At 36.2% G+C, this 15,268-nt stretch overlaps 1 protein-coding gene across 1 annotated transcript; it reads left to right on the forward strand.

The window, feature by feature from the left end:
• Positions 1 to 544: 544 nt before the first annotated feature.
• Positions 545 to 14,661, forward strand: LOC125662939 (uncharacterized). The gene is made up of 6 exons (XM_056147209.1): positions 545 to 595; positions 1,364 to 1,689; positions 3,968 to 4,105; positions 5,383 to 5,506; positions 7,895 to 8,101; positions 11,317 to 14,661. Exons 1-6 carry the CDS (start codon positions 581 to 583, stop codon positions 11,524 to 11,526), a joined length of 1,020 nt encoding a protein of 339 aa, XP_056003184.1. The 5' UTR covers positions 545 to 580; the 3' UTR covers positions 11,527 to 14,661.
• Positions 14,662 to 15,268: the final 607 nt, after the last annotated feature.

Below are 15,268 nucleotides of genomic sequence, written 5' to 3' on the forward strand. Positions count from 1 at the left end.
CTGTCATTTTTCACATATATAAAAGTCATAATCTTTGAATTTGTCAACCACGAGTATTGGATTTTCAATACTATTTTCATCAAAGCAGATAGGGAATGAAATCTTGCTTCGTAAGAGGTTTTTTAATGTGCCATTACACAAAATGTTGTTATGAGTGACCCTAAGAAATGACTGATATCTACATGCAGGCTATTTTTGTGGAATTACTTTTACACACATGCACCTGCGTGCCTTTGAGCAAGACTTCACAAACGTCTGAAAGAAACTCACATATGGCTGAGAAACGGAGCGTAGATTAAAGTACCACAGCAAAAGCATTAACAGTGCCACGGTTACTCCATTCTGACAGTGACTCGATTTCCTCAAGGCCAAAATCTTTATAGTTTGTTTGGAATTGCCGCCCGCTTCATTAAAAATATCCCCGCTGGAAAAAATTTATTGACGAAATTATATATATATATATATATTTTATTTGTTTCATCGTTAGAAAAAGAAGTTTATAATTTTGTTCGAGAGATGACTTACTTTGTTAAATATCGGGTTCGACATCCACATTAATCTAAACAGTCGGATCGGTAAAATGTCAGCGCAAAATGTAAGCTTCCATCTCTTTTTCTGTTTCTATCCACACATATATATACAGAGTTAAAATCAGCAATATAATTTACAGGTTTAGTCCTTCCAATACTTTGAAGGAGATCGCGAGCAAATTGATAAACTCCGATATGTCAGTAATCCGAGATTCCTCGGGTGCACATGTCGCAATTATAAACAAAAGCGGGGGTAATAGTCGGAGGAATCTCTGATTAATATGACATAGGCAATATCGGCCAAAGTTACGTGGATCTGAAGTGTTTGAATTGCACAATGCACATGGAGTTGCATACTATGCTGACACAGCTAAGTGCATAAGAAAAGATTTATGCACTTACTGTGCATGATCAGTTGATGCCAGTTCCAAAGGACCAAAATTTATTACAGAATTTCTGTGGAAACGAAGAGGTTGTTTATATTCGGTCTATAAGAATATAGATAACCCCCTCGTTTCCACAGAAATTATCCCAGTCCATGGCTGATGCTGATTGTCTTGTCAAAGGGCTAGATATTTTCAAAGAGAAATCCTCTAAATTAGACTGATGAAATTATCGGTTTTAGGGAATTTAAAGTCAATTTTTTTTAAGCACGATTGTTTCCAAATTAAACAGAAAACATCTGAAAAATAAATCTGTTTACTGTTATATGTTGTAATTTTTATTATCAAGTTTTAATTTAACTTCAATGAAAAAAAAAAAATTCCCTCCCTCCCTCCCTCCTTGTTCTGAAAGCCCCAAGGCAGCAATTCCAAACAAAACATTTTTTATAGGATGGCCCTAGCTTTAGTGACGATGACGTGCCCTCACACACTAGTCTCTGGACAAGGAATTTTATGGATAAACTTGGCGTTGTAGTTCGACACGAACGCTCGCCAGTTAGTATTATCAAAGAATGGAGTTTATCTGTATTATCTGAGGACAACTTGAAAGTGATAGAAACAATGCTCCCGAAAGCTGCTTCTTGTTTGAAGAATATAGACTTTGAATCTCTAGAAGACATCTGGTGTGCCATGAAATCAGATAAACTACTTACAGATTTGCTGAAACTTATCAAACTTGACACAGATTTTCGATATCCTGCATCACAGCCTTCCTCGTAAGTAGCAATAACGGGCAAAAATTATTTATCAACATGTACTATATTAAATGAAAAGTCTTTTAAAGAGGAACTCAATGGTGTAAAGATAAAAGTTGATTTATAGAGACAACTCTCGATCTGTCTAAATATATAATTATTGTGTTTCATGTTATAACTCCGTTTACCTGATCAGGATATAGGGCTCACGGCGGGTGTGACCGGTCAACAGGGGATGCTTACTCCTCCTAGGCACCTGATCCCACCTCTGGTGTGTCCAGGGGTCCGTGTTTGCCCAACTATCTATTTTGTATTGCTTGTAGGAGTTATGAGATTGATCACTGTTCGTTATCTTCACCTTGCATGCAACAAGTTTTCATTGGCCGGTTCCAGCCCGCCCACTTTCTCGCTTCTGGGTTTTAAAAGATGGACTTGCATGTATTAGACATATCAATGTTTAGTGAAATATAAGAGAGAATTTGCCAAAGTATAGCTGTCACAATTGAGACACTGTTGGAATATTTATCTATGATGTTAGTTGCTAAGTCTATGCTTATAGAGTTGCACTTATGCATTTTGCACGCGTGAAAAGCATGTGGATTTTGAAAATTAAATTTAAAATGTCATGCATGATTTTGTTTCTCTGTTGTCGTCAATAAAATTAAAATTAAATGCTTTATATCCACTTTCGCTATTTAAAGATCCAAGAAGGTAATGAATAGGTCACATCATTGCAAGATCATAACTCGGAAAAAACAAATACAGATTTTACATAATGTGTCATTGATGATTGTCAATGGCCTTTCAAACACTGTTGAAAATCTTATACACATATTCAACAATGGTGGCGGCACAATTGGTAGAGTGCTCGCCTCACATGCGGAAGATCGTGAGTTCAAATCCCGGTCACGTCAAACCAAGATGTTGAAATAGGTAGTGATTGCTCCTTCGCCAAGCACTCGGCATTTAGAAGTGAGAATCATGGCCCAGTCTTTAGGATATGATTTTAAAAACGGGAGGTCCCTTGTCATGGCAGGCATTAGCACGTAAAAGAACTGTAAGTGTTAAGCATATGTCTAAATTTGTGTTTCGCTAAAAATTTTCGACTTTTTTATAGATCGATTTGCCAAGGGTTTATGGGGAGCGGAGAGGACCAAAAACCCTTGGCTAGCGAAGATGGGGAATGGTATGAATTGGGCTCTATAATTGCTGTCTGGATACAAGTTTACTGTCTCTTACAGATTCCATTAAAAAATGTCCCATCTTTCTTTTAAAATACAAATTTAAAAATATTTGTACATGCTATAAACAAAATGATGATGGCGACTTAACAACATGCATATATGAGAATAAAATATGGTTGTTTACAGATTTTTTTTTATAATCAATGATATAATGTTTATCATGTATATACTAAATGGACAGAAGTGTAGTACAATTAATAGTGCAGAAGAAATTAAGTTTGTTAAAATCATGGCCCCTGGGGGTCGGATCAGGGGCCACAAAAGGAATCTTATGCCGATTTAAGGGAAATTTTTTTTCAATATGGGTTAAGGCGACTCAGGTGAGCAATGTGCCCCATGGGCCTCTTGTTATTGTTTGACGTCGTCAAGTTGATTGTGCATGACGTCGTCTACTACATCACAGTTTGCTGAGGCTTGGAATCTCTGTTGTTACACATAGTAGACACAAAATCCTCTTGAAACAACTTTGGTGGCAAAAAAATGTCCTTTACAGTCAATGTTAACAATTCCAAAGGATGATTAAATGTTGTTTTGTTTACGTGGCGCATGGATGATTGACCTGTACCTAACTTGTATATGAAACTGCTACAAGTTCATATCGTTTTTCCGAACCCGTGTTATGAACCTGGGAAAGATACTGTTGTTGATGAATGTATTTCTTCAACATAACCAGTCGGACTTAATAGTCAACTGACATTTTACCCCACCTGTGGCCCGTCATTACGTTAAGACTCGGGGTCGGTTGGATGTGCCTTATTGCTATAATTAAACCCTAAATAAAGATTGATAAACTTGAAAAAAAAGGAGAAGACTTTAAAAATTCACAAAAGCATAACAATGGTGAAAGTGACACCGGTGAAAAATATATGTAACCCATGGGCCTCTCAATAATTACTCAGAAATATTCCCCCTTTATATTATATGAGAAATTTTGAAGTACTTAGTATGGTAAGCAACATGTACTTTGATGAATTAAGTATCTGGTTGCATAAGACTTTTGTGGCAGTGACGTGTGTTTTTAAGCAAATCTTCATTTCCTGTTTAATATTTTGCAGGTTTGGAGTTCGAGGCGAAGACTTCATGTTTACACTTGCATACATTATTGAAAATATGGAAGAGGACAAAGACATTTTTGAGTGGCAATACCAGATCTTGTTTGACAAATTTATACAGATGTTTGGGATTATATCCATGTAAGGAAACGTGTGTTCAAATTCCATTTTTAGCTCACCTGAGCTGAAAGCTCAAGTGAGCTTTTCTGATCGCCTGTTGTCCGTCTGTAAACTTTTACATTTTTGACTTCCTCTCCAGAACCACTGGGCCAATTTTAACCAGACTTGGCACAAATTATCCTTGAGGGGAGTGGATTCAAATTTGTACAAATGAAGGACAAAGCCCTTCTCCAAGGGGAGATAATAGCAAAAGAGTGAAAATACATTGAACATTTTAAAAAATCTTCTTCTCCAGAACTATAGACAGCCAATTTCAATCAAACTTGGTACAAATCATCTTTGGATGAAGGGAATTCAAGTTTGTTCAAATAAAGGGCCATGTCCTCTTCAAAGGGGAGGTAATCACAAAAATGCATAAAAAGGTTGGGATCATTTAAAAATCTTCTCAAGAACCGCTGGGCCAGAAAAGTTCAAATTTACAATTTGACGATTCCTGACATATATTGCAGAATCAAGTTTGTTAAAATCATGGTCCCCGGGGGTCGAGTGGGGCCACAATAGGGGGAAACCATCTATACATGTGTTTATATAAGAAAAAAATCTTTAAAAATCTTCTTCTGAAGAACCACTCAGCCTGGAAAGTTCAAATTCACATTGAAGCTTTAATTCTGACATATTGCAGAATCAAGTTTGTTAAAATCATGGTCCCCGGGGTCGGTTGGGACCACAATAGGGGAAACCATTTTTACATGTGTTTATATATAAGAAAAATCTTTAAAAATCTTCTTCTGAAGAACCTCTAGGCCAGGATAATTCCAATTTACATTGAAGCTTTCTGACATAGTGCAGAATCAAGTTTGTTAAGGTTCAGAGACAGATAGCAACCATGTGATCAGTAAAACTCATGTATTTTCACATGAATTTATTTTTCGGAATTCCTTACACCGTCATAAAGTAGTTGAAAAACAAAAACACTTAATAGTTTTGACTGTTTTTGCTTTGTATTTTAGAAAGTATCATTGTTAATGTAAATTCTAGTGTGTCCAAACCACGACATTAGAAAGTATCATTGTTAATGTAAATTCTAGTGTGTCCAAACCACGACATTGGGGCTAATAGAACTCAAAAGGAGGAGTCGCAAATTAAGTTGAAAGATTCAGTTGCAGGCTCTGGGCTTATACGTTTTTTCTAAGGCATGATCCTGTTTAGTGATGTATAGTAAAACCAAGTAAAATTAAGTCAGAGCAGGGTTTACAATTGTGCCATTAATTGTCATCAGTTTTTTATTCAATTTGTAGGCAGCAACCATTTATAAAATCCAAGAAATCCCTGATAATGGGCAAAGCAGTGGATTCTCAGCCTAATTTGCTGTGTTTCACATCGGATCCGAGAAAGAAAAGATCAGTGTTGATGGTTTGTGAGGTAACATGCATGTAAAAATAAGTGTTACATTGTTTTAAAGAGACACTACACCTCATTTTCCACAACAAATCATAAAATGATCATTTCCCCCAGAGCTTTCCCAATTTTTTTTGCATTGTTCAATGTGAAAATTTTGCAAAAAATGCACATTTTCAAAGTTGAAAATTCTTGTTTAAACAGAAAAATTAATACCTTTTGACGGGCCTTCCAAATACAAAATAATGAGTTTCCATTCTGTCTTCAGATGCATGTACACTGACAATAACCTGTACCGCTTTGTCAAGCGTACAATGGGTAGACCCATAATTTTTACAGATTATGCAAGAAAACGGGATAGAACAAGTTAAAACTCATATTAAGAATGCCATGCACAGAATCCAAAATGCATTCATCTTTGGAGATATGTAGGTCACTGGAGTCATATGCAGAGTCGACACCATGTTTTACACAACCGAAAGCCATTTTTACAACATAATTTTAGAGCCAAATCGGACGGCTCAAATTAATCCAGATCAAGAATACTGAATTGCGGTACAAAGTAAAGTATGTGAATCGAACCGTAGCGTAATATTACCACAATATACCGTCTCACGGTTTATCGTTGCACCTCTGTTGAATAACATCATCGTTAGTGTTATTGATACTAAATTGAAACTGAACAGACACTTAGGAAGAGCTGGTAGGCAATTACTAAAACTGTAAATTTGATGATCCTAGGAGTACTAGGGGTTTGGTATGAGGGTGGGGCCAAAGTGGTCATGCAGTTATTAAATGAATGAACAATGGATCATTTTTGACTTCTTCTTGATAACTACCATTCAAATTCTTTTCAAATTGTGTATGTAGCATTTTGGGACAAGGAAGACATAAATTGTAAATTTCAGTACATTTGCCCCCCTGGTGCTTAGATATGTAGAACAGGAATTTTTTTTAGATATCATAGCTCTTGGTACTAGTAATACTTTAAGCTAATACTCAGGTGACCGATAAGACCTGTGGGCTTCTAGTTTAACAAAACAAATGCTGCATGTCCATGCATTTTCACATCATGTTATAATGATATATCCGTATTTCCACATGGAATATAATGCTATTTTACAAACTGTACAGACCCTGAAGTGTGGTACTACATCAGTGGAACAGTGATTGAATGCTGAACGGTTTGGGAACGAATGGTTCTGTCTGGGAACAGAACGCTTCTATCTGAGAACAGAACAGTTTTTATCAGGAACGGGAAGCTTTGAGATTGGGAAGGAATGGTTCCCATCGAGAACGGAATGCTTTGGGCCAAGATGGGAATGAACGGTTTGGTCTCGCTTCAAATTTTGCATTTTGGATCCTCTCAGTTTCTTTTAATTCATAAATGAATATAAACATTGCAGGAAAGAGAAATTCTTTGCGGAAATAAAACTTTATTTTCATAATGATTTAAGGAAGGGTGTAATGTAAATTTTAAAATAGATACTGTTATAAATGTCTTAACATTCCACACAGAGGACCATGTGGAATAATGTTATAAAAAAAGAATGATTTTTAAACATATAGAAATTATTCCGTCATTTCAGCAGGTACATGTATATATCATAGAGTACTAGAAAAAAAACCCGGAATCTTTTCGATAAATAAACCATACTGCAGTGCCATTTATAAAAAAAATATATTATATAATTCATCAAATGATCGGTACTGTGAACGAGCATATCCAAATTAAACAGATCCATTTTATATTACATAATGTACATGCATGATTAATGATCAAGAATTTTATTTTTGATTTTGAAATTTTGATTTGAAAGTCATTGAAAATTATGATTGTTTTCAGTTTCTAAATAGAATCATTCTTCATTTAATTCGACAATGTAATACCATCAGTGTTTATGTTGACTTAACGTAACTCGTCTTAGGATCTGATTCGGAACCTCACAGGGGGACATGTTTTATTGATTAAACACAATGGTGTCCATCGGTACCTGTACATCTAAAGACTAAAAAAACACCTGCGTCAATAATCAAGGAAGCCAATATCGCCTAATTTGAATGACTGACACATGAGTTCCGAATGACCATGCAGGAAGGAACGGTTGGAGGGAACAGAGCGCTTTGAGGAACGAACACTTCTGTCTGGGAACAGAGCGCTTCTGTCTCAGGAACGAACTGTTTTTATTGAAAATGGAGTGTTTCTTATCGGGAATGGAACGACTCTTATCGGGAATGAAACATTTCTTATTGGGAACGTAAGGGAACGGTTCAGATGGTGTAGTAGCACACTCTATGGTCTGTTTTTAGACTATATAAGGTTCACACGATGGGTCTGCAGCAAGCATACAAATGTGTTCTTTATTTGATGATTAGGCTCATGTATGTGTATTACTAATTCGTATTTTGTAGGTGAACAAAAATGATCTTCTTAGAGAAGTGATTTCAGAAGACTCTCCCCCAGAGAAAAAACTTAGATCCACATCTTGTATCAGTTCCTGTGTAGCCTCTAGCATTACCGACTCTCTGCTGGCTCAGCATGTTGGAGAGCTGTTTGTTTACATGGACAAGTCCGTGACATCCAGGGCGGTTCTGGGAATGACAGTAGAAAGAACACATGTAAGTGCCAAATGATTCTTCTCCTTGCATCAGTGAAGTTGTGAGAAGAATTTGTTGCATCTTGGATGCAAAGAATGGTTACCATTGAAAACACAATGTTAAATGGCCTTGTTAGCTCACCTGAACTGATGGTTCAAGTGCACTTTTCTGATCAAAATTTGTCTGTTGTCTGTCGTCGTTGTGGTCGTTGTAAACTTTTCACAATTTTATCTTCTTCTCCAGAACCACTGGGCCAATTTCAACCAAACTTAGCCAAAAGCACCATTAGGTGAAGGGCTTTCAAGTTTGTACAAATGAAGGGCCATGTCCCTTTCAAAGGGGAGATAATCACAAAATTGCAAAAATAGGGTGGGGTCATTTAAAAATCTTCTCAAGAACCACTGGGCCAGAAGAGCTGAAATTTACCGGAAAGCTTCCTGACATATTGCAGATTCAAGTTTATTCAAATCATGGCCCCCAGGGGTAGGATGGGGCCACAAGGGGGGATCAAAGTTTTACATACAAATATATAGGGAAAAACTTTAAAAATCTACTTCTCAAGAACCACTAAGCCAGAAAAGCTGAGATTTACATGAAAGCTTCCTGACATACTGCAGATTCAAGTTTGTTCAAATCATGGGCCCCGGGGGTTGGATGGGGCCACAATAGGGGATCAAAGTTTTACATACAAATATATAGGAAAAATCTTCTTCTCAAGAACCACTGAGCCAGAAAAGCTGATTTTTACATGAAAACTTTCTGACATAGTGCAGATTCAAATTTGTAAAAATCATGGCCCCCGGGGGTAGGATGGGACCACAAGGAGGATCAAAGTTTTACATACAAATATATAGTTAAAATCTTCTGCGCAATAACCACTGAGTCAGAAAAGCTGATATTTACAAGAAAACTTTCGGACATAGTGCAGATTCAAGTTTGTTCAAATCATGGACCCCGAGGGGTAGGATGGTGCCACAAGTGGGGGGGGGGGGGGGGGGGGGGGGGGGGGGTGTTCAAAGTTTTACATACAAATATAGGAAAAATCTTTAAAACTCTTCTTCTCAATAACCATTGGGCCAAAGAAGTTGACATTTACATGAAAGCTTTCTGACGTAGTGTAGATTCAAGTTTGCAAAAATCGTGGCCTCCAGGGGTAGTTGGGGCCATAATAGGGACTAAGGTTTTACATGCAAATATATATGGAAAGTCTTCAGATATGGGCCAAGGGGACTCAGGTGAGCAATGTGGCCCATGGGCCTCTTGTTCTTTCAAGGGACCAATGTTTCACAGTGTGTAGTATTAGACCAATTAAGCCGTCTTCAGTGTCATCGTTGTTGCTGTAAACTTTTCACATTTTTATCTTCTCCTGAACCACTTTGCCAAAACCAACCAAACTTGACACAAAGTATTCTTAGATTATGAGGATTCAAGTTTTATCAATTGAAGGATCTTACCTATCTCCAAGGGCAAATACATGTAGTTGTAAAATAGCAACATTTTCTTCTCTATAATCACAGGGCTAATTTCAATTAAGGAAAGAAATTAATTTTATTTATTTCATATGATATAAAGTATATAAAGATGGGGCAGTTTATGTATTATAAACCGAGAATCATAAACTGTCACAATTAACTTTCTTTATAAGGCCAATTCAACTTAATTAATACATTATCATCCAGGGTCACCAAAAAGTATGGGGCGGATGGGAGGATTTTATTTTTTAATTTTTATTTTTTATGAGATAAATGTTAATGACAGATGAGTTTCTGTCAACAGAAGTGCATCATTTAATGCCAGGTGGATATCAATCTATTCTAAACTTATTTTACAGACGAATTCCATGTTAATTTAAGCTTTAATTTCAAACACAGAAAGATACATGTGCCAAACTTCTTCAAGATATGAAGAACATTAATCCCTTCCTTTTATTTAAGCGTATAAGAAATCAAGAAAACCATATGATCTACATGTATTTTCTTCTTAATGTGATGGCTTTTGCTATACCGGAAATGTAAACAACAAGTGTAAATACCGGAGTCAGACATGAACAATTTCCAGAAATCACAAGTTCCGCAAAATAAAAAAAGTCTGGGTGGGCCGATTTTTGAGCGGTGGGCGGGGATGATAATCTATCAATTAAGTTGAATTGGTCTATTGTATAAAATGAAGAAAAATTACTTTTGAGGGGATCAAAGTTTCATATACAAATATATAGGAAAACTCTGTTAAAATGTTCTTCTCAAGAACCACTGAGTCAGAAAAGCTGATATTTACATGAAAGCTTCTTGACATTGTGCAGATCTAAGTTTGTTAAAATCATGGCTCCCGGGGGTAGGATGGGATGCCCTAGCGGATCAAAGTTTTACATACAAATATATAGAAAAAAATCTTCTTCTCAAGAACCACTGAGCCAGAAAAGCTGAAATTTACCTGGAAGCTTCCTGACATGGTGCAGATTCAAGTTTGTTAAACTCATGACCCCTGGGGCTAAGATGAGGCCACAATAGGGGATCAAAGTTTTAAATACCATTAAATTTAAAAAAAAAAACATCTTAAGAACCATTGGGCCAAAGAAGTTTACATTTGCACAAATATAGATATAGTGCAGATTCAAGTTTGTAAAAATCATGGTCCTGGTGGGTAAGATGGGGCCACAGTAGGGGATCAAAGTTTTTACATACAAATATATATGGAAAATCATTAAAAATCTTCTTCTGAAGAATCACTGGGCCAGGAAAGTTTACATTTACATGAAAAAGATGATGTTTTGATGTTTGATTTAATTACCTCCATGATTACAATCAATTTGATTGGAAAACTAAAGATAAAAATGAATATTAATGATGGATTGATTATTTGTTTGTTTTTCCCATTGATAATATTTTAATCATACTGGGATGTAACCATTGTTGGTGAAGGGCTGCAAATTTAGACCTATGCTTAGCACTCAAGGCTTTTAACAGTGAGGGTTCTTTTTCATGCCAACACTTGTTATGACAATTAAGGGACATCCGTTTTTAAGGTCATAACCAAAAGACCTGCGATTCTTACTTCTAAATACCAAGCACATGGCATAGGAGTAGCCACTTCCTATTTTAATGTCATATGTTTGACGCAGCTGGAATTCGAGCTCACGACCCTCCACTTGTGAGGCGAGCACTCTACTAATTGTGCCACCTCTGTGGTTAAAGTCAATATTGAAATATATCATACTAATAATGAATTACTTTTTTCAGATACGTGTAACTTTACTTCATGCTAATGAAAATGCTTTGGACAAAGTGAAGAAATCTGATGGTGGAGGCTCTGTATGTTTTGATGCACAAGAAGAAAGACCTCGATTTTATTACAGTAAACCACTTAATTATCTCAAGAGAGAGGATCGACTGGAACTCGTGCAGTCTCTGCTCCATATCAGAATGATGCAGAAAAAATTTGAACAATAATGAGGTGAATTGTAGAGTTGGGTACCACAGAAAAGAAAGGTACTGCGCTATACCATGGTATTTGCAAAATACCGCGGTACATACCACGATATACCGCAGATTTAATCTGATTCAATGTTTAATGTTTTATATTTGTGATTCATTGTATATTATGAGCAGTTATTGGTTTTTGATTGTAAATTGCATTTGATTTATTCAATTATAAATGATAAGGAAAAATATCTTATCTAAATTTATTTTTAAACCAGTTAACAGAACAAAAGTATAATCCAAACATAGAAGTAAGCTAGACTGGAAATGAAGGCCTAAGTGAATATGAGAATTTTGTTGATTAATTGCTTCACTGCCATATCCCAACTGAATCTCAGGAAGATTAATATTCTTTCTTGTAAAATCAACATTAACAGTTTTATTTGCATTAAAATCTACAGCCCAGATATTAGACTATTTTTTTTTATTGTGTTAAGGTCATTAAAAGTGAAAGAGTTTGGTTTATAATGTCATTATCAATGATAGCAAATAAGGAAATATCATCAGCAAATAATCAAATATTGTTAGAAATGTCATTGGTGATGTCGTTGATATATAGTAAGAACAAAAATGGACCCAGCACTGACCCCTGGTGTACCCCAGCATTTGATATTTCGTTTGTAGATGAAAAGCCTACTAGAGTTACTCGTTGTTGCCTCTGAGTTACATGTAAGTAGTCCTTAATCCAGCGTAATATATTACCAACAAAACCCAACCCCTGAAGTTTATGAACAAGACCTAAGTGCCCAACTCTGTCAAACGCTTTGGAAATATCACAAAAAATGAAACAAATATCTTTCCCTCTATCTAAACTACATTATTTTATCATAGATGTCAACCAGCTGGTTTACAGTTGGGTCTCCTGGCTAAAAGCTTGACTGATAATTTGATAGTAACTCATGATCTTTGATGAAGTTGAACATGTATTTAAATGATATTTTCTCCATAACCTTATACACAGAACTAGTTGGTCAGTACTCTCCCTATTCTTATATACAGGTGTAACATTTGCTTGTTTCCATATATATATGGAAGATTTTTTCTTGGGGGATAGATTGAAGATGCACCGTATACGACATTTTTATGCATTCTATAAAAATGCGACAATAAGCGTATGATCGCGAAAAACAAGAAGATGTTACAACTAACTAAAATCACAAACTTTTAATTTACAGTTCGTTAAAATTCTTATTAAATATTTTTGTGAAGTAGTTGTATAATTTCTTTATCAATATTTGAGATCATTTTCCAAACAAAAAGTAGCAAAATAACACTCTAAATGAAATATATATACAATTAAACAAAGAAATGTATTTGAATCAGTTTGATTTCATGTTTCAAAACGAAAGGTTCCTATCAGTCACGTGCCTCAAATCGCTTGACTCAACCCTAACTTAGTGCTTTGGCGATGTGATATAAGATTTATGATTAATCAGTTTTAATAACAGTTTATCAATTAGTTGCGAATTGGCCATCATCAGGAGCCTACTTGAACAGCTGTTGTATACAAATTATTATACCCCCCGCAACAAGTTGTGGGGGGGTATACTGGAATCGGGTTGTCCGTCTGTCTGTCCGTCCGTTCGTCCGTCCGTCTGTCTGTAGACACAATGGTTTCCGGGCTCTAAAGCATTATCCTTTCTACCTACTGTCACCATATCTTATATATGGACTACCCATGGGATGAAGATGTTCCCTATCGATTTTGGGGTCAAAGGTCAAGCACACTGGACATCGAAGTAGCAATATGGTTTCCGGGCTCTAAAGCGTTATCCTTTCCACCTACCGTCACCATATCATATACATGGACTACCCATGGGATGAAGATGTTCCCTATCGATTTTGGGGTCAAAGGTCAAGCACACTGGACATCGAAGTAGCAATATGGTTTCCGGGCTCTAAAGTGTTATCCTTTCCACCTACAGTCACCATATCATACATATGGACTACCCATGGGATGAAGATGTTCCCTATCGATTTTGGGGTCAAAAGGTCAAAGGTCAAGTGCACTGGACATCGAAGTAGCAATATGGTTTCCGGGCTCTAAAGCATTATCCTTTCCACCTACAGTCACCATATCATACATATGGACTACCCATGGGATGAATATGTTCCCTATCAATTTTGGGGTCAAAAAGTCAAAGGTCAAGCACACTGGACATCGAAGTAGCAATATGGTTTCCGGGCTCTAAAGCGTTATCCTTTCCACCTACAGTCACCATATCATACATATGGACTACCCATGGGTTCCCTATCGATTTTGGGGTCCAAAGGTCACGCGCACTGGACATCGAAGTAGCAATATGGTTCGGTTTGTCATGCCATTTGTTTTTTACACTCAGAAAAGAGGTAGTTTATACCTATTACCAACACCCTTTGGGAGATTGGGGTAAGCGGGGGGTATTCTTAGTGAGCATTGCTCACAGTACCTCTTGTTTTTATTAGTTAGGGAGTGGGCAAACCACCCAAATTCTTATTGCGTTTCTATTGCACAATATATAATTCAGAGAGAATTGCATTACAGTCCTCATCCTTTGTAAGGATTTGCCAATAATTGATGAATTCCGTTTTATTTTTCAGAGTCCATAGTTGTATTTGATTACACTCCCTCAAAAAAAAAAAAAAAAAAAAAAACACAACAAAATAAACAAACAAAGGGGATGTTTCTTGATTTTTCTTTTAGCATTATGTAATAGAGCTACAGCTCTTTGTCAATTAATTATCGTGGAATAGAGAGATTGGGTGTGTGTTTGAAGTAACAGGTGCAAAGCGCCGGTCGCCTATCCTTTTCTCAGGAGTGTCGTGTGAGTTAGAGACGAGAGTGAATTTGGGGGGGTTTCTGAGTTAATTGATTTGAATGCTCTCTGTTTCTGTTGAATGATCGAATTTTGGGATATGAAAGTAAGAGTAGATAAATTTAATATGTATTTTGCTTGAGAAAAGGCCTTGTGTGAGTGGATTAAATTAGGAGGTACCTCGTGAAAAAGAGGAGATTAAGTTTAACGGTGAAGGTGAAAGCAAGTGATTTTTTGGATTGTGAATTTCATATACTTGTGAACGTGTCCTTGTATATATGTAGATTTGTAAATAAATATCTAAATAGTACTACAGGCTTGTTGACGTTATGAAACCATTGCCGTCACAGGGAGGACCTTTGTGACAATTATTGTTTACCATATGAGCTGTGTCCCTGTTATGACATTCTGTACATTTTTATTTATTTCATTTTTCACTGTGACTTTTTTGAGATTAAATCTAAATACAAACAAAATTTTGTTAAGTGCAGTAGTGTTACTTATATTTCTTAAATAAGTAATGATTTCGCCTTTAATGAATCATTTAAAACATAAAGATTGTGATCACTCCTACAATTCAAATATTGGAACGTGTTGGTGAGTTTAACGCGTGTTTTAAACTGTAGGAATTGGTCATTTACATGCATGTCGAATCTTTTTCTTTTGTATCTCGTCGTATCCAAGAGGAGCATAATTTGCCTGGAAATCATGTATGAATTTCAGTAACAGGTGATGAGCATGGGCTTTAGCCCAAAAATCATGGATCCAAATCTCATTTCCATGAAAAATAATAAATTCATACCGACCGTGGTATGTAATGTCTGCTTTTCCTGAAAATATATTGAGGATTTCGTGGGTGATTCGGTGTAAGCGAATATCTCATACAGATTGATTGCATCTTGCTTAACGTCTCGCTC

This window comes from Ostrea edulis, chromosome 8, assembly GCF_947568905.1.
Source record: "Ostrea edulis chromosome 8, xbOstEdul1.1, whole genome shotgun sequence".
Classification (NCBI taxonomy): Eukaryota; Metazoa; Mollusca; class Bivalvia; order Ostreida; family Ostreidae; genus Ostrea; species Ostrea edulis.